Source organism: Tupaia chinensis, unplaced genomic scaffold (genome assembly GCF_000334495.1).
Source record: "Tupaia chinensis unplaced genomic scaffold, TupChi_1.0 Scaffold000104_1, whole genome shotgun sequence".
Classification (NCBI taxonomy): Eukaryota; Metazoa; Chordata; class Mammalia; order Scandentia; family Tupaiidae; genus Tupaia; species Tupaia belangeri.
The window spans coordinates 722,740-744,279 of record NW_006159568.1 but is presented as its reverse complement, the minus strand read 5'-3'; the positions used below and the strand labels follow the sequence as shown (position 1 = coordinate 744,279).

At 43.4% G+C, this 21,540-nt stretch overlaps 1 protein-coding gene across 2 annotated transcripts in view; it reads left to right on the top strand.

Moving 5' to 3' along the window:
• Positions 1-667: 667 nt before the first annotated feature.
• ANP32B (acidic nuclear phosphoprotein 32 family member B) overlaps positions 668-21,540 on the top strand; it is a 31,140-nt gene continuing 10,267 nt past the window's right edge. Inside the window, exons 1-5 of one of the 2 annotated variants that reach the window (XM_027770020.1) lie at positions 673-1,555; positions 7,026-7,215; positions 9,436-9,560; positions 11,341-11,410; positions 12,596-13,046. In XM_027770020.1, coding sequence (XP_027625821.1) covers positions 1,472-1,555; positions 7,026-7,215; positions 9,436-9,560; positions 11,341-11,410; positions 12,596-12,663 — 537 coding nt within the window. In that variant the 5' untranslated portion in view covers positions 673-1,471 and the 3' untranslated portion in view covers positions 12,664-13,046. Of the gene's footprint in view, positions 1,556-7,025; positions 7,216-9,435; positions 9,561-11,340; positions 11,411-12,595; positions 13,047-21,540 lie in introns of those variants that run through there. The other variant, XM_027770021.1, reaches the window with a different exon arrangement.

The following is a 21,540-nucleotide window of genomic DNA, read 5'->3' as shown; positions in this document are numbered from 1 at the left end:
GCTGTGTGACTTGGGCAAATTGCTTCTCTCTGGGCCTCAGTTTCCTCATTTATGAAGCAGGATGATAAACCCTGCCTTAACCTAATCTCACCTAGGATTTCTGAGAATAAAAAAGATAATGCACCTACTTCACTTTGTAAGTTGAGAGGCTGTGCTATTGGGGGGTGCAGTCTGTAAGTTGTAGTGTCCAGAAAAGAGCTTCTAAAGGTGGGGCTTAATGCAGGGTGTGGGGTAGCACCCCCACCTGTGCTGATTGGAGCAAGTTGTGTAGCAGCTTCATTCTAACTACTCCATAGTGTATTGTGGTATCAAACAGGTAATGTATCTCTAGTGCTTTGAATAGTGACCACTGATTAAGTTCTGTGTAAAGGTTAGGTACACTTACCATTGTTGGCACTTAAAGTAGATCATGGGAACCAGCTCTATGACTAGTTTCTCATTTGCTTAAAAGAGGTTGAATTTGGTGTTCTTCATTGTACCTGCTGGAGTCCCAATTTCTTTTTTCTTTGCTTTTTAAAATCACTTTATTTAACTTTATTTATTTGTTTTAATTTGATCAGAGTGGGACAGAGGGGGGGCGGGCGAGAAAGCAAGCTGCCAGTTGCGGGGTTCAAACCACAGTTGGCCACGTGGAAGTCCATTACCCTGAACCATCACTCCACCTGCCGGCCCCTAGTCCCAATTTCTTGTAAGCCATGATTCTGATATTTATGGTGAAGGCTCATTCCTTCATTGGTACACCATTTGCCTGTGCTGCTTGACCTGTGGCTAAAAAATTACAGTCGATCCTACAAAGGCTAGTGTGGAATTCATGCAGAAAGTGGCCTTCAGGGTGCCAGTAAACTGAAGCTATTACCTCCCTCCCTTTCCTGAGGTCATGGAGGTTCTTTAGGCATTTGTTTCTGGGGCCTGTCCTGCTCCTGGGGCCTTCAGAGCAACATTGCCTGTGGGTTTCCAGATGTAGAGCCCCACAGTGTGCCAGTACTGTCCAGAACCAGGTTGGTTTCAAGTGGGCGTTGCAAGTTTTGCTTAGCACTTAACTGAGCTGCTCAGAATGCACACACCATCTACCCTTTCTGGCAGGTAGAGTATTACAATTTCACAAAGAATTCTAATTTGTTTTGACCTACTTTTTGGTTAGAAAATGTATTCACTGGTGTTAGAGGTTAGTTCTTGAACAGACTTTCAGCAGCTGGTTTAGAAAACACTTCTCACCCTGTCCTGTCTGTCCCCACACTCCATTACCCCCCATGCTTCTGGGATCTATTAACTACTTTGGCTCTAACCAAACACAATTAACTTACATTCCTTGATAGCAATAAGGATCTTTTTATCTTGATAGTATTTGAAAACTGTTTGCTGTTTACAATGACTTAATGGTGTGTGTCTCTCTTTGTATTTGTGTGTGTGCTTTGTGCATTTTCTTTTGCAGCTTGAGCTCAGTGAGAATAGAGTCTATGGAGGTCTGGACATGTTAGCAGAAAAACTCCCAAATCTCACACATCTAAACTTAAGTGGAAATAAACTGAAAGACATCAGTACCTTGGAACCTTTGGTAAGTAACAGAACATTTGGCAACTAGGACTTGTCATTTTCATTTTCATATTTCTTTATCGTGGGGAAATGATGGAATAATAATAATTGAGAAAGTGATTTTTTTTTTTTAATTTTAAAAGATTTTCTAAAATTTTTTAAAGATTTGAAAAGACCTCTTGAATATATTCCTGTGGCTTTGTTATTTCCTGAAATTGTGGTGGCTTCCTTTAAAGGGACTTCTTTGGGTAGGGGGGGTTGAAGATTTTTTCTTTTTCTTTTCCTTTTTTTTTTTAATTCACACATTGATTATAGCCTTAACCATGTGTGTTAAATTTTTCCCTCCAGATTAGCCACAGTATTCTATACTTTTAGCAGAAAAAGCTATTTTTATTAGATGGCATATCTGAATTGTAGATGGAGTAATGACAGCTCCAGTAAGTTTCAGGTCTTCTAGTTCATGATCTTGTATTGTGGCTGGATCACTGTTGCCTCCAGAACCCCAAGACCCTCCTCAGTCTCATATTGGGGTATTCTGTGGAAAGTCGATGTAAGTGCCGCTTATGCTGTACGTCTGCTGTGTGACTTGGGCAAATTGCTTCTCTCTGGGCCTCAGTTTCCTCATTTATGAAGCAGGATGATAAACCCTGCCTTAACCTAATCTCACCTAGGAGTTCTGAGAATAAAAAAGATAATGCACCTACTTCACTTTGTAAGTTGAGAGGCTGTGCTATTGGGGGGTGCAGTCTGTAAGTTGTAGTGTCCAGAAAAGAGCTTCTAAAGGTGGGGCTTAATGCAGGGTGTGGGGTAGCACCCCCACCTGTGCTGATTGGAGCAAGTTGTGTAGCAGAGAACTGTCCTTCAGGATCCAGAGGAGCAGAACCCAGGAGCGTAGATCTCCTTGTCTGATACTGTTTTTTCTGATCTCACAGTGTATTCGAATTTCACTTGTATAGAGTGTTCTGTGGTTATATTGGGAGAAGATTCAGAGTTAAGTTGTAGCTTCTTTTATTGAAGAGGATTTTCTGCCAGAATTATGAGATCTTCCTAGTCAATAATCGAGAGACTGCTCTAATGTAGATTGAATTGCCTTTTACTGAGTCCTTTTTACATTTCATTGAATGGACCATAAAGACAAGCTCATATTTCTCAAAAGTCCTGGGAGCTTCTCATCCTTGCTCCACAAATTTGTCTTTTTCCCCCTTGTAGAGGAAACCACTATTTCCATCCTTTTTCTTTAAACAAACTCCTGTTTCTGGTGTTTACACATATATTAATGGAATTTTACTATATCTAAGAACATTAATACTTGCCTATTGTATTCTCATAATCTAGAGAAGAAAGAATTACACTTGTATTCCTTTTAGAGACAAGAAAACTGAGTTTCTAGAGTTTAGATAATTGTTTGGGATACATAACAGAATAGGGATTCCAACCCACAGTTCTTTCTGCTGCCCTTGGAAACTGTTCTCCTCCTACCTGTAAATTTAACTCTATCCTCAAATTTCCCTAAGCTTGGAACTTGAACAGGAACACTACAATAAATGATCTCTCCCAGGCAGACAGGCTGCACTAAGCCTTCGTTTATTGTTAAATGACAAGCCTATCAATTCTGGATCATTGAACAGAAGATCCCCCTCCCACTTATTTTTTTTAAAAGAACAGAATACCAGGCTATACTTTTTCTTCTTCTTTTTTTTTTTAAGGAATTCATTAATTTTTTAATTTATTCATTTATTTATTTTAATTTGACCAGAGAGAGGGGGAAAGTGAAAAAGCAGACCACCAGTTTCAGGACTTGAACCATGGTCAGCCATGTGGGAGTGTCCAGTACCTTAACCACCACACCACCTGCTAGCCCCAGGCTATACCTTTTCATGCTAGATGACTGGCTGCTGCCTAATTCTCATGGCAACCAGAGTCCTCTTTGATTTAAAAGAAACCTTTGTCAGGAGACCAGCAGTTAGTGTCATGGCTATGTCGCTGGACTCCCATATAGTCAACCAGTTCGAGCCCCGGACCCTGCGGCTTAAATTCACGCCGGGCAAGTGTGCGTGCGTGCCCAAGATCCCGAGAGGAGAATGGAGAAAGGATTGCAGCGTGGCCATCTCCCCTGGGGGGTGATTTCTCGCTTTCTGTCTCTCTCTCTCTCTCTGTCTTTCTGGTGAGTGCACACGTCCTATAGCGAAAAGAAACTTTTGTCAGTGTCCTAGCACACACGTGTAGAGCAGGCACAAATGCTGTGCAGGAGTTGTTTGCTTGAGTCCTCCTGTCCTGGTCATTGATAGATGAAGGCCTTTTCTTGGTGTCTGAAAACGTCGATCTCGCGGGAGAGTAAAAGATAATAAATCTTTATCAAATTCACCATGTTTGAAGGGTCTACTGTGCCCATATGCTGTCCAGGTGCTAAAGCACCTGGAAATGTCACCTTATTAGTAAGTGTTGAGAAACAGTCCTACAAAGTGGGTAGAAATAGCATTACTCTCATTTTACATTGAGGAAGCTAAGGCTTGGGTGAGGCTGAATCCTTGCCCAGAGTCACACAAATCAGAGCTATTCGGAAAAGCATGAGCTCCTGCTATTCTGCTGTTCCGTTCAGATTCCTGGGGCTGCAGTGTTGGTCTCCGCAAGTTGTAACTTGGAATAAGGTAATCTGTAGGAGAAGGTGAAGGGGGAAATGTCGGGTCCATTTTGACTTTTGAAGGTATTCAGTGGGGAAAACACCATCCTCATCCTCATCAACCACATACATTTGAACACCGTCTACTTTGAGCCCAGTTCTTACAGTCACTGCAATGATTGTGAATGCCTCTGCTTGCTACAGGGACATTAATCGAGAGACAAAGAAGGCATCAATTCAAACTTCCTTGGACACCTTTTTTAAGAGACCTGGGCCATCCAAACCATCCCCCAAAGCCCTTCTAAATTCTAAGAAGGCAAGCAAAATTATTGTTAATAAAATGTTAAATGTTTATTATGGCTAGCCTATTCGCTTAGGTCAAATTTCTGGTATAGTACAATTGTAATTTTTTTTAGCAGTATTTACATATTACATTGGGATCCTGAATAATCTATGTGTAGTGTATTTTGTGCCTGTTAGGCTTTAAAGCAAAATTTTACTACTTTAAACAGTTGTGGAATACTATAGTTAATTTTGGTTTTGTTTTCATTGATTTGCTCTTATTTCACTTTCTATGATAGTATACTGTTTGGTGTGTCCACATGATGATGGGTACTTTGTCAGAAAGTAACCAAAATTCTCACAGAATCACATAGCTTCACAGACAGGAGAGCTTGAAGACTCCTTATATTGGAGTCATCAGTAAGACCAGAGAAAACGCTTTGGGCCTTGTAAATCATTAGATGAATATCAGTGATGATATGTACCTTTTGAACACCCATTCCTAGGACATAATTTGGAGAGGTAAAGAATTTTTAGACTAAACCTCTTTAGGAAAGCTGCCTGAATCGACTGTGGCCGTGTCTCATTTGGTGTAGGGTTAGCCTTGTGAAAAAGCCAGGACACTCACTCGTCTTCTGGGTGCTTTTAATAGCATGTTTTCCCTGTTTGGCAAGCAGTCCTACGTAAGCTTCTGACAGTCAGGGCCCATTCAGCAGGGAACCTCCTCTGAAAGTTCCACGATAGAAAAGCCGTTTCCCCTGTGACTAGAAGGACTGGGGATGCACTGGCTTACATCAGCACAGGATCTGATCCACAGACTATTGGATCATTGTGCTTTTGTGTTTTGAAGGGTAACATGCCTGTTGCTATAACCTTCCTTTCTGCTCCTTGCCTGGCTCTGTGCTTTTAAGGGCTACTCAGTGAGAATAAAAGAGAAATGTGGGAAGCTCCCGGTGGGGAAAATGGTTGTTTTTAAGTGCAGGGGCAGCAACCGTTAAGCTTTGTTGGCTTATGATCTCTGTCACGACTGCTCAGCCTTGCCACAGTACACAAAAGGAGCCATATGTAACACACAAACAAGTGAGTGTGAGTGTTCCAATCAGACTACTTTACAGAAACAGGTGCTGAGCCAGAAGTGGCCAGTAGACCATGGTTTGCCAACCTGCACTTTAAAGCACCAAAGCAGATTTTCAGGTTACTTCGAATATCTGCAGAATTACATAGATAAATCAGGTCCGTGAAAACGAAGTTGTGTTTGTCTGCATTTCTTCCCAGGTTCTCGTGAACAGTGTCGCCGTAGCTTTCCTCACACGGCATTTTACTTTTTTAAAGCATCAACTTTTTTTTTTTTAGTACTATTTTCTTAGAGAATACCAAGCTTTTCCTCTTGACTGAGAACCACTAGACGTTCCATTTACGAAGCTGTGGGGTCACTTGCACCCCCGGCTTCTTGCCCTACTCTAAAAGGCACGGCAGCATCTGTTCCCTCACTTTTTTGTGTTTGCTTTTATAGGCTGCTCCCTCTGGGCCTGCCTACAAGGGTCTGCTGTCACTTCCTGCTGCCATCTCCTGACTTGCCAGTGATAATACATCTGCCCTCTGAATTTCTTATTTTGCCCTTTTAAAATTTGGCAGACCTAATATCGAAATACTAATATACTGACAAAATAACAAATGAAGATTTTAAAGTAAAATATATGGGCCTTATTTTGTCTACTTCAGCTATTCACAGAACTTTTCTTGGGCTATGTTTTTAGATCTTAACTGTTTTAGACAGATGAAACCTACGATTCCCCCAAATACAGTATCACAACAATATTTCAAGGTATGGTAAAATCAGAACAATTTTATAACAGAAAAGTCTGGTAATAGTATCAGTCTTTTCTCAAAAATTAAAAAAGAAGAGGAGAGTGTAATGTTTTCTCTGTGTTTTGGAATTTCAACTCCTAGTCGTCCTTTTCCCGGGCCATATTGACTCCTGTCTTCCTGAAAATAGCTACATTGCCGCCATTTGTACTTTGTTAGACACAGCTGTGTCCTCAAGTAGAACTGTAAGCACCTCCATGTTGGCCATATATTAGGTCATTGTGGAAGATACAATGTATTTTTCTGTTTTTTAATGCAAAAGTATGTCATGGCTTTCCCCACGACCCAGTAAATATCTAAATTTTCCCCTATAGTATCACCCTAGAGCATTAAAGACTGTGTGATATCCATTAAGTTCTTATTGCCCATTTGTTTACCTAAGTGTTACACCTTAGAGGTGCAAACTAAGCTTATTAAATTAATTCTCTTATAATATGAAAAGATAGTTTCGATAAGAATTATTCAGATTTATATTTCTTTAGATTACTCATGGTGGGAGAAAAGACAGCTCTCTGGGCGAGCAGATACAGGAAGGGAGGGACTGGACGGAAGTCTCACGACCTAACGTAAAGGTGGCAAAGGACTTGAGCTGTGTGTGCCCTGTGCATGGCTAGCGGGCTGCAGCCCACTGAATACAGCCTAGCGTTTGACCTCTTCAGGAACTGTCTTTTGTTGCTTGGGTTCCTTTGGTTTAGGAGTTGTGTTTTTTGATCCTTTTCTTCAGAAAAAGTTGGAATTTCTGAAAAGCCTGGATCTGTTTAACTGTGAGGTCACTAACCTGAACGACTACCGAGAGAGTGTCTTTAGGCTGCTGCCGCAGCTGACCTACCTGGACGGCTATGATCGAGAGGACCGGGAAGCCCCCGACTCAGATGCTGAGGTGGACGGTGTGGACGAAGAAGAGGAAGACGAAGGTGAGTGGGCTTGACATCTAGGGAACCTGATTTCTGCCTTCCAAAGATAAAAGCTATGAATGTTCTTGCTATTGAGAAAAATAGTTTCTATCTATACCTGTAGTCATTTCTTTAGATTTGGCGCTAGGACCTCTGTTTAATAATAAGCTCTCGGGACTTTAATCCATGATCAACTGGCGAAGTGTTTCAAATCCTGGACCCAGCAGCTTGAAAAATACACCAGGCTGTGTGGATGCCCCAAATCCCAAAACGAGAAAGGAAGAGAAGGGATTGTAGCATGCCCATCCCTCTTTCTTACTTTACCTCTCTCTCTGTGTCTCTTTTGCAGTGAGTACATGTGCCCTATAGCAAACTTTAAAAAAAAAAAAAAAGATTGTTGGACCAGCAGGTGGTGTGATGGTTAAGGCGTTGCATTCCTTTCTGTACCCCATGACTTTAAAATCATGCCAAAATCCCGAGAAGAGAATTGAGAAGAAGAGATTGTAGAGTGGCCATCACCTCTGGGGGGTGATTTCTCGCATTCCCTTTTATTTTTAGAGAGATTTTTGCTTGAGGGCCTATGCGCTTGCTGGAAAGACAGAGATAGAAAGCGAGAAATTACCGCCCCCGGTGGGGAGAGGGATGGCCACTCCACAGTCCCTTCTCCTCTGTTCTCTCGGGATCTTGGGCACACATGCACGCACACCTGGCATGTTTCAAGCCACTGGGTCTGGGACTTGAACTGTAATTGGCCATGTGGGAGTCCGACGATGTAGTCTTAATGCCATCTGCTTACTCCTCACTTTCCCTTTCTTAGTCTCTGTCTCCTCAGCAAGAGCGAGTGCAATTAATGATAGAGCACTGTAGAAGCTTTTCTTTTTTAGTTTTGTTTCGTAGCAAATTGAGACAGGCCACAATTAATGGGCTATAACATGGTAAAATAGACAGAATAGGGCATTTTCTCCTCATTCCAAACATTTATGTTCCTCATTCCACTCTTGGCAGGTTTTCAGTTACAGCTGTAAACCATTCACTTCTTTCTGTTCATGTACGTTCACCTTAAACTGGTAGAAGGACTAAACCTGGGCAAGCACTTGGAGAAGGGAGGGCAGTTCCCGAGAACCAAGATCAGTCAGGCAACAAGTGCTTGAGCATTTTCTCTCTACCTGGCACTGTGGAAAGTAGTGATCACACACACGCAAATAGTTCCTGTCCCTTTGGGGTTTGTATCTACTAAGAAGATACATTTTTTGGTGATAATTACGAGTGAGCCAAGTGTGCTTTTAACACAGAGCACCAGGTGCTCACTGAAGGCCTGTCACCTGGGATTAGGTCTGGCAAGACTGCCCGAGGAAGTGACGGCAGCTCAGCGGCTCAGTCAGGGTTAGGCCAGCAGAGAAGAAAGGAGAGCGCATCGTGTGCTCTGGGACCCAGAGAAGGAAGGGCTGCCGTGGTACAGGGAGGCACACACTGGGCTGCCTTTCAGCTTCCCGTCCCCTGGGTCAGGGTTATTAATGGGCGTCTCGGATTCCTGATTCGAGCTGCCTGGTAGATAGCATTACCCAAGAGGAGGAGGATAATTTTCTTCAATTTGCCAGAGGACGTGTGTGCTCCCCAGAGAGACAAAGAGTGAAAAAGCATCCCCACCATGAGGAATGGTCACACCACAGTCTCTCTTCTCTCCATTTAGGATGTTGAGCATGCATGTACATGTGCCTGATGTGTTTTCAAGCCTTGGGGTCTGAGATTTAACAGGGTGCATTCAGCTATGTGGGATCCAGTCACCTTAACCACCATACCACTGGCTGGCTCTAGCATAATTTAACCTTTTACTGTGGAAATTTTGACTTTGACAGTAGTAGAAATAATAGGCATACAAACCCTCATGTTCTTATTACTCAGCTTTAGTAACTGTTGGTCATAGTAGATCTTGGTAGTATCTTTTATACATAACCTGCCTACTCTCCGCCCCCCATATTATTCTGAAGCAAATCCCAGCCATTATATCTTATCAGTAAAACTAATAGTGTGCACCTAATCCTCCTGCTTTTACAGGACTCTTGGACAAAGGGGCTGAGCGCAACACTTGGTAGAAAGCAGGTGACCGCAGTGCAGGTCCCCCTAATGTTGGTGTATCCCAGCGTTTCTGCTGTGGGCCCGCTCCTAGCTCCCCCAACACGTTAGCATGTTCCCTGTGGAGCACTGAGGCTATCTAATGAATTCTTCTTGGACCGTTTTCAGAAGGTGAAGATGAAGAAGACGAGGAGGATGAGGATGGTGAGGAGGAAGAGTTTGATGAAGAAGAAGATGAAGACGAAGACGAAGATGTAGAAGGGGAAGAAGATGAAGACGAAGTCAGTGGGGAGGTCAGTGCAACTGTTTTCTGCCCTGCTTCCTATTTGTAACTAAAGTAGAATTTGAGTTTAAATGGAAGGAGGGAATAAAAGAAAAAAAATCCTTCTGAAGAGATTAATGTGCTTATAAATACTCTGATGTGAATTTGGTTCATTTAGCTTTTGGCCCCGTTTAATAAACAGTGAATAGAAGTCCTCCTGAATGCTAACTAGACACGGTACGTGGCTCTGCAAGGACGTTTGGCCTTTTAACTTGGGGAGGAAAAAGGAGTATTCAGTAGGATGAAGCAAGTGTGAAGTTTGAGAAGTGATGGTCTATTCCTTCCTTATATCGGAGAGGTCTTGTGTACCAGTCTGAATTCATTCTTGTGAAGTCAGTCATTCAGTAAATATGCTGTGTGCCCACTGTGTTCAGTTGGAGTTCAAACTTAAGAAAGCGAAAGACCTGGTGGCTGGTAACTCATGCCAAGTGTGCGGGCATGTCTAAGGTCTCAGGAGAAAATGGAAGAGAAGGGATTATGGTGTGCGGGGGCAGGGGTTGGTTTCTCACTTTCCCCTTAATTGTCTTTGTATATCCTCCCACCCCACCCCACCTGCTTCACCCACCGCCCTGCAAGCATACAGGCTCTAAGGCAAAAACCTTCTATAAATTCAAGATTATAAAATAATTTCTCAAATAATCACTGTATTGAGTGGGCTCCATGGTCTAGTAGTTAAAGAACTGGATCCCACATGGCAGACCATGTGGTTCAAATCTCAGTTGAAGCACTTGAAACTCTCAGAAGGTACATGTGTATGTGCACCCGAATCCTGACAGGATAGAGGGTGGAGAGAGGGTTGTGGCATGACCATGCCTCATGGAGGGTTGGGGAGTCATCTCTCTGTCTTTGGTGAGCACACTGCTCTCCAGCAAATTAAAAGAAAATTATTATAAGTGGTATATAATTGTCCCTCGGTTTCTGGGGGGATTCTGGACCCTCTGTAGGGTAACAAAAATCTATAGACATGGGGTTCTCTATGCAGAGCATGGTATTTGCATATAACCGATGTGCATCCTTCTATACACTTAACATTATCTCTAGATTATAAATATTATGTAAATTGTTATATAAACAGTATTGTGTGTGGTTTTTTTTCTTTCTTTCTTTTTGGAGAGGTTTCTGCTGTAGGATGTGTGCACTCACCAGAAAGACAGAGACAGAAAGTGAGAAATCACCCGCTGGGGGGGGATGGCCACACCTCAGTTCCCTTCTCCTCTTGGGTTCTTGGAACCACTCACCCGCTGGGGGGGGATGGCCACACCTCAGTTCCCTTCTCCTCTTGGGATCTTGGACACACACGCACCCAGTGTGAGTTTTAAGCCACCGGGTCTGGTATTCAAACCACGGTCGACTACATGGGAGTCCAGCCACATAGCCATCACGCCATCTGCTGGCCCCACAAAGGATATTGTTGAAGGAATAATGGCAACGGAAAAGGTTTGTACGTGTTCAGTACAGACACCCTGTGGTATGTGTTAGCAGCAGTACCGCATAGCAGCCATGACCCAGAAGACGGACTGCACCACAGGGAACGTGGCTGGCAAATAAACTTGGCTTCTGGAGAGGGTGCTTTTTTGCTTTGTTTTAAGAAAATTTTAAATTAAGCTTATTAAAGGAAATCAAATCATAGGAGTTAAATAGCATTACATTTTTCTCGTGTATTTAAGTTTACTTGCAAAGTATATTTTTCTTTGTATTTCTCAGTTTGGCAGAATTAATCTAATATTGTTATGCTGCTTACCATTTTTTAGGAAGAAGAATTTGGACATGATGGAGAAGTCGATGAAGATGAAGAAGATGAGGATGAGGATGAGGATGAAGGTGGGTTTAGTGCATGTACTGTACTTCGGTTTTCCTTAGTTAAATTAGATGAAAACATTCATCATTTAGAATTCGATACCCCTGGAATAACAAAATGCCCCAGAGGGTGTACTGTGGTGGTCTTCGCATGCACACACCGTGCAATCCTATCAATATGCCTAGGCTGGAGCAGCTTCTTACTGCTACAGCCACTAGTAATCCTGTCTGAGGGCAGCAGGCCTTCTTGGTCCTCCGTGTTTGGAGTTCTTTCATTAAAAAAAGCCTTTGTGATTGGGTCCTAATTTTTTGGGGTATATTAATAGCACCTTTCTGTTTTAACAGTATTATTCCTTTCCTTATCATACCCAAGACTAGTGAAATAGCTGACCGTTCATTGAAGGCACAAGTTGTGATTGTTGGTCTGAGAGACCCAGGTCGTTTGCTGGTACCGAGCCACATTTTATCAGCGTCTGTGCCGTGCCAGGCTCTGGACTACATTTATACTGGTCACCGCCTGGAAGGGGCTCTGTGGGACGTGATTTGACATCAGTTTAGTTAGTTAAAATGGCCATAAAGTTTTACTAACTACAAAAAAAGGACCATATGTGTTTCTGTTTCTCAAATATACAAATATTGTAAGAAATCCCTTCTTAGTTCATACTCATTTCTAGTCTTAACTACGTCCCATGATAGTTCATTGTGTATTATCTAATTTCTCAGAATAACCCTGTTAAGTTGGCACCATTGCCTCTATTTTTTCAAATGAGAAAAACAGTCCTAGAGATGATAAATGTCTTTGGCTTGCCCAGGGTCACTTGTAATGAGCATGGTTCAAAAACAGCTTGACTAACTCCAGAGTCTTTACTGTGAGTTTCAGTAATTGTGAGGTGTCTAATTGTTGTAGTCAACAAGTCTAAGGAAAATAAACATTTGGAAGGGAACCACTTACATTTGAGAAAACTGGGTTATCTTTGCTGTGTGAGAGTTAAGGTGCAGCTTTCCATTTTGCCCTTCTTAGTTCTGTGGTCACCACTTATACTTTCTTTTAATTAATGCCTGTTAATCAGTTAACTTACTACTGTGCTCAAGTTTACATATTTTTTATCTCTATGCCATCAGAAGTTTTTTTGTTGTTACCCCCATTAGTAGTAATCTAGGCAAAATGCCTTTCCAATGGTCTCAAAGTCCATTTTTGTTACTGCACAGAGGAGGAAGAAAGTGGGAAAGGTGAGAAGAGGAAGAGAGAGACAGATGATGAAGGAGAAGATGATTAAGACCCCAAGTAACCTGCAAAGACAGAACTGTTCAGTGTTGGTTGGACTGCTCATGGATTTGGTAGCTGTTTAAAAAAGAGGTAGCTGTGATACAAACCCCAGGACACCCACCCACCCAAAGAGCCAAAGAATAGTTCCTGTGACATTCCGCCTTCCTCCATTTAGTCCCTCTTGGTAATCTACTACCAAGCTGTGGGGACTTCACCCCAACAAAATTGTAAGCGTTGTTAGGTTTTCGTGTAAGACTTTCTGTAGCGTGGATAGCTGTGATTGGTGAGTCAATCGTCCGTGGCTACCAGTTACACTGAGATTGTAACAGCATTTTTACTTTCTGTACAACAAAAAAGCTTTGTAAATAAAATCTTAACATTTTTGGGTCTGTTTTTTTTTTTTCATGCTTTTCTTTTTAATCTTTTTTTTTTTTTTCCTAACGTTAGGACGTTTTATGTGACAACTGCCAAAAAAGTATTTTTAAGAATTTAAGTGAAATAAACACGTTACTCTTTGGTAAAACCCAGTTGTATGCTTACATTTTTAAATTAGACTTTAGTGGTAAGCTCATGTTGAAACACTGAAGAACTGGTTTCTCTGACACTTCTGTAGTGGTTGTTGAAGGGGAAATACACAAAGGTATAGGCTCTGTGAACGTGAGTTTGATCTTCATTCTTCATAACTGGGAGTAAATGGGAATCGACTTTTAAAAACGATGGTTTAGAATTGATCTAGAGCCTCGAAAACCAATACAATAAAGTTAGGTTCAAGTACTATGTGAAGTAAGGAAAAAGGGTAATATAAAGGAAAGCCTCCATATGAGTCCCCAGAGATCTGAATTCTAGTTCTGGCTTTGCCACTGATTCCTTGTGTGCGCTTATATTGACCTCTAGGTCACCTCCCAGTCTGTAAAATTGAGGGGGTGTGACCAAATGGCTTCTGAAGTCTCTTGCAGTACTGATGGTCTGTGACCCTTGGTGACAGGAAGGTCTGGAGGAAAAAATGGCCTTCACACCAAGACTGAAACATGGAAGGTTTGACTGACAGGCGAACAGAGCATGGTTTGTTACCAAGACAGGCGTGCTAAAGAGGAATGACATGTGAAAAGCCTCACCCAAGAAATCGGTGAGCACTGCCTGAGGTCAGCTTTTCCAGGAGATGGAAAATTTTCCTATTCTTCCAGATCTTAAAGCGATTTGGGGAGAGTGAAAGGATATTCTGCAGTCCGTGTTCAGTCGTTCAACCTTTTAATGAAAATAAATGTATGGCTGCATTATCAGTAATAAAGTTTTCTGCAGTGAGAGATTTGAGGATTTTTTTTTTTTTTAAGTAAATCTTAGCTAAAGCTGCTGGAATGGGTGAGGTTTTCATGCATGTAAAAAGCAGTGTGAAATATTAGAGTCTAAATTTAGAACTACAAGAAGTTACATGGTTTCAATGGAGCCACCAGATCATATACTTAAAATTGAAGTCTTCTGTGGGCTATAAAGTGGAAGGGTGGCTTTATTTTTGCAAAAAAAAATTCAAGAGAACTAAACTTGATTTCTGGTTTAACCGGTATTACTTTATTTTCCCTGAATGAGACCTTACCTGCCATTTGGCAAACCTTCAGTACATCATATTATAAAATGGTTTCTTCTGTAGCCTAGATGTCCTGAGCTTTGGATGATTTTTTTTTGTCTTTTGAGTTTACAGAATATTCTAGTATCTACCAAGCACCAGGGAGCTGCCAGCCTCATTGGCTGGGCACGAGGAAGGGGGACTGAGTTGAGAGACAACCAGCCTTTGGTGTGCGTACTAGCTGGTAAAGAGGACCTGTGAGTGATATTTACTAGAACCTAAGAAGGAGAGGTCTAGATGGTCCAGAGGCTGGAGAGAGAGTGTTTAACTTCGAGGACTGGGGATTTTTTTTAGAAAAGAAAGTATTCGAGCTGCAAATGCAAGTTTGAATAGGGTTCAGTAAAAAGGATGGAGAAAGGAGGGAGGATTGTGGTAGGAAATTGCTGAGCAGATGTAGGTACACACAGGCAGATTTGATCAGCGAGTGAGAATACAGGAATGGAAAGTAAGACCTGAGAAGTAATCTAGGCCTTTCCAGAGGGCCTTCAGGGTCACACTTTGTTTTTCATTTGTGCATTTTTAAGTTTAAGTAAAATGTTGGCTTGATCTCTTGCGTGTAGTTAGAATATTTAGAAAATTACCAAGCCAGGGAGTCATTTCTTTAATGTTTTTCCTTTAAAGTTTACCAGAGCATTTTGATGTTATTCTCCCTTTTCAGAGGGCCACCTTTGGCCAGAGAATGTTGTACAATTCTCAGAGAAGCAGTCTTTTTGGTGATGAGGGGCCAGCAGATTGTGTGTGTTTTAAGAGATTTTTATTACAAGGCATGTGTACTCATAGGAGGCACAGACAGAAAACAAATCACCACACACACACACACACACACACACACACACACACACACAGGGGGAATAGCCACGCCACAATCCATTCTCCTCCATTCTCCTTTTGGGATTTTGGGCATGCATGCATGCACATAGTGCTTGGTGTGAGTTTGAAGCTGCCGGGTCTGAGACTCGAACCACAAGTGGCCATGTGGGAGTCCAGCGACGTAACCACTATGACATCTTCCAGTCCTGGTAGCAGATGTATTTTTGGAGTTGTCACCTATCAGAAGGAGAATTTCATTGAATGAATTTGCTGCCAGCTTTCGCAGTGAATATTTGAATTAGAAAATGTTCAGAGTTGAACGGGAGCTGTGATGGGCTGGGTGACCAGTCCTGACTAGCACCTCTGTGTGTGTGGTATGTTGGCATGCCATTTCATTGAAGCTATGGTTCCGTACTTTAAAAACATTGAAGCCATTGCTTGGAGAGATGGTGAAACTGAGGCATGGGAGGTAGTGAGGGACTATCCCGGGGTTTTCTGGTAAATTAGTCTTAAGATCCAGCCTGGAAACCATATGGCCTTGCTTTCAATATGCTCTTACCTTAGTTCACTCCTGTTAGAGGACGGTAGACCCTGAGGAGTGACCAGCACTTGCTGATCCAGAAATGCAGACTCTTGTGTAAGGTTCCAGGAGCTGCTCCTGCGTCTTTACCACCAGACTCATGTCTGTTACTCGCTGTGGGCTAGGTCCAGGCTCAGCCCGTTGTTTGTTTCCGGCCTTCCTATTTGTCTACTACGCATTCCTATTTGTCTACTACCCCACGCCTGAGAAAGGTGAGACGAGCACCAAGGAGGTTCTCCCTTATGCGGTGACCTTCATTTTCCTCGAGCCCTGTCACATTGTGCTGGCATCAATTTTAATGAGGCTGATGATACCGCTGTGTTGACAGTTTGAAAAGGGACTCAGATTTCTAGCAGACTTGAGCTCCAGCCAGCCAAACAGTTGCTCTGCAAGAAAACCACCAAGATGGCAGTGATGTGGAAGTTCTTTCAGAGCCAATTAGGTCAGCTTGATCATCTCTGATTGAGTGGGTATTTTATAACTTGTCCCAGGGGTGTTGGAGAGGACATACAGAGAAAAGAAAATTATCCTTGGAGTTATTATTCTGTGTCTGATAGAGGGGACTTGATCCCCTGAGGGAGGAGGAGTGCAGGTGTTTGGACACTTCCAACTCAGAGTCTAGACTGGCCCAGCCTGGCCACTGGCTGATGTTGGACTCCCAACTCACTTGTCCCCTGAGCCTCCAGCAAGTTACCCTCTAGTTCCTCAACTGACAACCCAAGGCACACATGCTAAGTGAGTCCACAGGTCATGCCAGCTGAACAAATCTGAATGTGGGACCCAGCAAATTTTAGTCAGCACGGGGCTGCCAATAGTTAATTGTGCCATTACTCCCAGTTATCCTGAAGACTAGGTATGGGTTTGGGCTGGTGGAACAGGCCAGGGCTGTGCTTCAGGGAAATGGAATAGAAAAGGACAGACAGGGAACCAGCAGTTAGTGTAATGGCTATGTCGCTGGACTCCCACATAGTCGACCGTGGTTCGCATCCCCAGGGGGGATGGTCACGCCACAATCCCTTCTCCATTCTCCTCTCAGGATCTTGGGCACGCACACACACATGCCTGGTGTGAGTTAAGAGAATTTTTTTTATATGGGGCACGTGCACTTGCTGGAGAGACTAAGTGAAAAATCATTTCCCAGAGGGTTGGCCCCACTGGAATCCTTTCTCCATTCTCCTCTCAGGATTTTAGATAAGCACACACATGCGTCTGGTGTGAAGTTTGTGAAGTTTTAAGCCTCTAGGTTCTGGATTCGCATCATGGTTGACTACATGGGCATCCAGTGACATAACTGTTACGCCATCTGCCGACCCCACACAATTTAATTTTGAAGTTTATTTCTTCCAGAAGCAAGAAAAACCATCCCCAGCAATGTCTTGATGCTATGATCCACCTTCAGCCACAGCCAGCCCCAGATCATAGGCATGTGTGTACCCAGTGTGCTCAGAGAGGTCTTCAGATGTGAACCTAGAACCTTCCCGTGTTGGTCAGTCTCACAGAGCATTAACTTTTACCACTGTACCACTCCCTGGCCCTCTCAAATGTATTTTTCAAATTGTACATGGAGAGATGATGGTGATGGTGTAGTAGTAATGCAACTGCACTTACGTAGGAAAGGTCGTGGGTTCTTGTCCCAAGCACATGTGCAGCATACCTGAGATCCAGCTCAGCCGGGGGTGGGTCGCAGCAGGGCCGTCTATTAAGGGTGTGTGTGTCTCAGGAAAAGAACTGTGGAGCTGGTTTGGGAAGAGCAGGACTGGAGCAGGACGACCAGTTACAGTAGATTGAGTGGTCACTGCCAGAAATGATGGGGACCTGAGGGGGAGACGGATTTGGACCGGCAGGAGGTTAACAGGGCCTGGGAGTAGGGAGAAGGCAAAGTTAGGCCAGACATTCTGATCACAGGATCAATGACAGCAGCAGAGCCCAGGACAGGAGATAGAAGGAAGAACAAGTTGGAAACAGGACAGGACACCGAATTGCCGTTCCTGGGCACACTGACGTCTTGACTAAAGTTACTGGTTCCATCCACTTCTTTATTCAACAGAAACTGGGTAAGCACCTCCTCTATGCCAAGTCCTGTAGTTAACCACGGTGTTGGCAACTGACGTTAGGAGTACGGACTGGTGACCCAGGGAGAGTTTGTAGAACTAGCGGGTTCATAACAGAACCTGATGCACCCTGATGTTGAAGGGAGGGCAGAAAAGGAACCTGCAAGGGAACAAGGCATGATGAAGCCGGAACAGCTGAAAGAAACCTGGAGAGTGATGTCACTGAAGCCAGTTCAGGTGACACTGAAGACTGTCCTCAAAAGGCTGCGGTGTCATATGCATGGGTGCTTCCAAGGCAGCTTCTCAGGTAAAGGCCTGGGAGTAGAAGCCAGACTGAAGAGTATCAGAGATGGGGTGGAAGGCTGGAGTAGAGTCGAGGCACTATCTTTCCAGAGGTTTTGGCCCCTTTTTGTGAAGAGGAAATACAGATAAGATGCAAAGCAGGAAGAGGACGGGGTGCACGGTTTCCCACTGAAAGATGGAATGGTTGTAGAAAATGCCAGCTGAAAAGGGGAGGCTGGCTATACGGGAAGGTAGACAAGCAGGTCTTCTCAAAAGCCTCATGATCAGGGGAACCAGCAGTTAGCGTAATGGCTATGTCGCTGGACTCCCACGTAGTCGACCGCGGTTCGTGTCCTGGACCCGGTGGCTTAAAACTCACACCGGGCACGTGTGCGTGCGTGCCCAAGATCCCGAGAGGAGAATGGAGGAGAATGGGTTGCGGCGTGACCATCCCCCCTGGGGGGTGATTTCTCGCTTTCTGTCTCTATGTCTCTCTCTGTCTGTGTGGCAAGCGAAAGCGCCCTACAGTGAAAATCTCTCAAAAAAAAAAAAAAAGCCTCATGATCAGAACGAAGATTGGCTTTTGAAAATTAGAGAATAGAAGATTTAGGCTCCGTATAAAAAAGTAAAACTCGGACCAGCAGTTGGCATAATGGCTATGTCACTGGATTCCCATATAGTTGACCGTGGTTCGAGTCCCGGATCTGGTGGCTTAAACTCACGTCGTCGAGCACAAGTGCATGTGTGCCCAAGGTTACAAGAGAATGGAGGGGAAGGGATTGCGACGTGGCCATCCTCCCTGGGGGCTGATTTCTCACTTTCTGTTGCTCTGTGTTTCTGGCGAGTGCACGCACCCTATAGCAAAAAACTCTCAAATAAATACGTAAATAAAACTACAGAACTATGTATGGAGAGATCTTTGCAGACCAAAGTGGATCACTGGGGATGCTGTGGAAACAGATCGTGGCTCCACATAGGCTTACAGTGAGAGCTGAAGCACTATGCAAATATTTGAATTCTTTGTCTCATCCCATGTTTCTTTTTGGGTGTGTTGGGGTGGGAGGGGAGACCACACAATTTGCAAATGAGCTATGCATTTCTGAAGGAGAATGTTTTGAGATCCCCTCGTTCATTCATTAAAGGTCCTAAGTACTCTGAATTTGAAGCAGCAGGTCTGAGAGCTACATCAACCCTTTTCCACTGAAGGCGGGTATATAAGTGGAGTAGGCTTTGTGTGAGCCTTCATGGTTGGCACTTACCTTCTGGTAAGCTGGGGTGGCTGTGGCTGGACGGGATGGAGGCGTGCTGTCCTGGATCACCAGATCCTCCTGTGAGCAGCAGAAAGGAGTCATCCCTGCATTCCTTCCTCACCATCTCCAGAAAGGTGAAGAAAGATGGAGATTGGGGGCCACCTTCCATCAGTGCTGTGGCTCTGTGTGGTTCCAGGTCTCAGGTGAGGATGTAGGTGGGCCGAGGCAGGTGGTTTATACTAGTTCTCAATTCATTCTGTGCCATTCTGTTGTTTGTGGGTTCTGTCAGTTGGTGTCTGGAAACACCCAGATTTTACACATTAATTCTTACAGAAGAAATGTCCTCCCCCCCTTTTCTTCTTCTTATTTTATTTATTTATTTGTTTGTTTTTAAATTTGACGAGAGAGAAGAGAGGGGAAGTGAGAAAGCAAGCCACCAGGTCTGGGACTTGAACCATGGTCAGCCATGTGGGAGTCCAGTGCCCTTAACCACCATTACACCTGCTGGCCCCTGTCCTTTATACAACATTTTTACTGAAGGAATTTCCCAGGATTATAACCTAGATGCAAAGAAATGCTTTCATAGGGGTGCCAAAAGTTGCAATGAATAAACCTAGGGTCTTGCTCCTTTTCTTTCTAATTTAATTCTAAAATGATGGTTTTATCTAAGATGCCAAGTCCAACACACCTGAATCATTTTTTCCTACAAGGTTGATAGTCTTATAATACAAAGCTCTTGGGGACAAGCAGATGGCGTTATGCTTATGTTGCTGGACTCCCATGTAGTCAACTGCGGTTTGAGTCCTGTGCCCGGTGGCTTAAACCCAAGCCGGGTGTGTGTATGTGCATGCCCAAGATCCCAAGATGAGAATAGAGGAGAAGGGATTGGTGTGTGGCCATCCCCGTGGGGGGTGATTTCTTGCTTTCTGTCTCTCTCTGTCTTTCTGGTGAGCGCACACACCCTATAGGAAAAACCTCTCCCCCAAAAAAGTTCTTAACAGTTTGGTTATAAAGTAGATGAACCAGGATATATTCATTGTCATAAAGTTCAGTTACCTCCACTTGGAATAAAATGGGCCAGCCAGTGGCTGGTGGGTAAGGTGCTAGACTCCCACATGGCTGACTACGCAGTTTGGGTCCTGGACCCAGTGGCTTGAAAATCACACTGGGCACATGTGCATGTGTGCTTAAAATCCTGAGCAGAGAATGGAAGAGAAAGGATTGGTGTGGCCATCCCCCCTGGGAGGGAGGGTGATTTCTCACTTTCCCTCACTGTCTCTCTGGAGACTGACACACCTTATGGCAGAAATTGAAAGAAAGAAAACTGAAAGCATTTAAAAACTCGCAGAAAACTAGACATAGAGGAGAACTTCCTCGATTTGACTAAGGGAATCTACAAAAAAGCTTTCAACAATATTTAATTTTTTTTTTTAATAGGGGAGGTTTTTGTTACAGGACACATGCGTTTGCTAGAAAGACATAAACAGAAAGCGAGAAATCATCCCCCAGCGGGGATGGCCACACCTCAATCCCTTCTTCATTCTCCTCTCGGGATCTTGGGTACGCATGCACACACACGCAGCGTGAGTTTAAGCCACCAGGTCCAGGACTCGAACCACTGTCAACTACATGGGAGTCAGTGACATAACCATTACGCCAACTCCTGGTCCTGAAAGAATGTTTTCTAAGATCGAATATAGTACTGGCCTCACAGCACAGCAGTTCACTGTACACAGGGAGCCAGACCTTACATTCCAATCACAGTTCAAATCCTGACTTGGGGTCTTGAAAAATGCCAAATATCCAAATGTTTTTAATCCAAAGAAGGCTAAGAGCTTATTTTTCTTTCTTATACACACCTGAACAAAACTGATGTGCGTGCTTTGTGATCAAAGCAATTACTTAACTCATTCCTTGGTCTATTTATGTATATGGATGCTTTTTAAAGCCCGTGTCCCATTTTAAATGATGCACAAACTAAAGACATTAATACCATTTAAGAGTAATACAAAGAAAATAAAATGCCAAGCACGTGCATATGTGACCATGTAAGTGAAGAAGAAAAGTGTGGCATGACCAGGTCCTGTTGGGGGGTGCTTTTTGCATGTTCTCTTTCTCTTCTTGTACGTGCATCCTCAGGCATGGGGAAGAAAAGGATTGGCAACAGGGCAAGTATGTTAGTTTCATTTAAGCAGAAACAGAAATTCTAGCCATTCAGTAGGCAAGAATAAGGAAACAAAAGGCACACTTTTTTTTTTTTTTTTTTTTTTTTTTTTTTTTTATGGGGGACAGG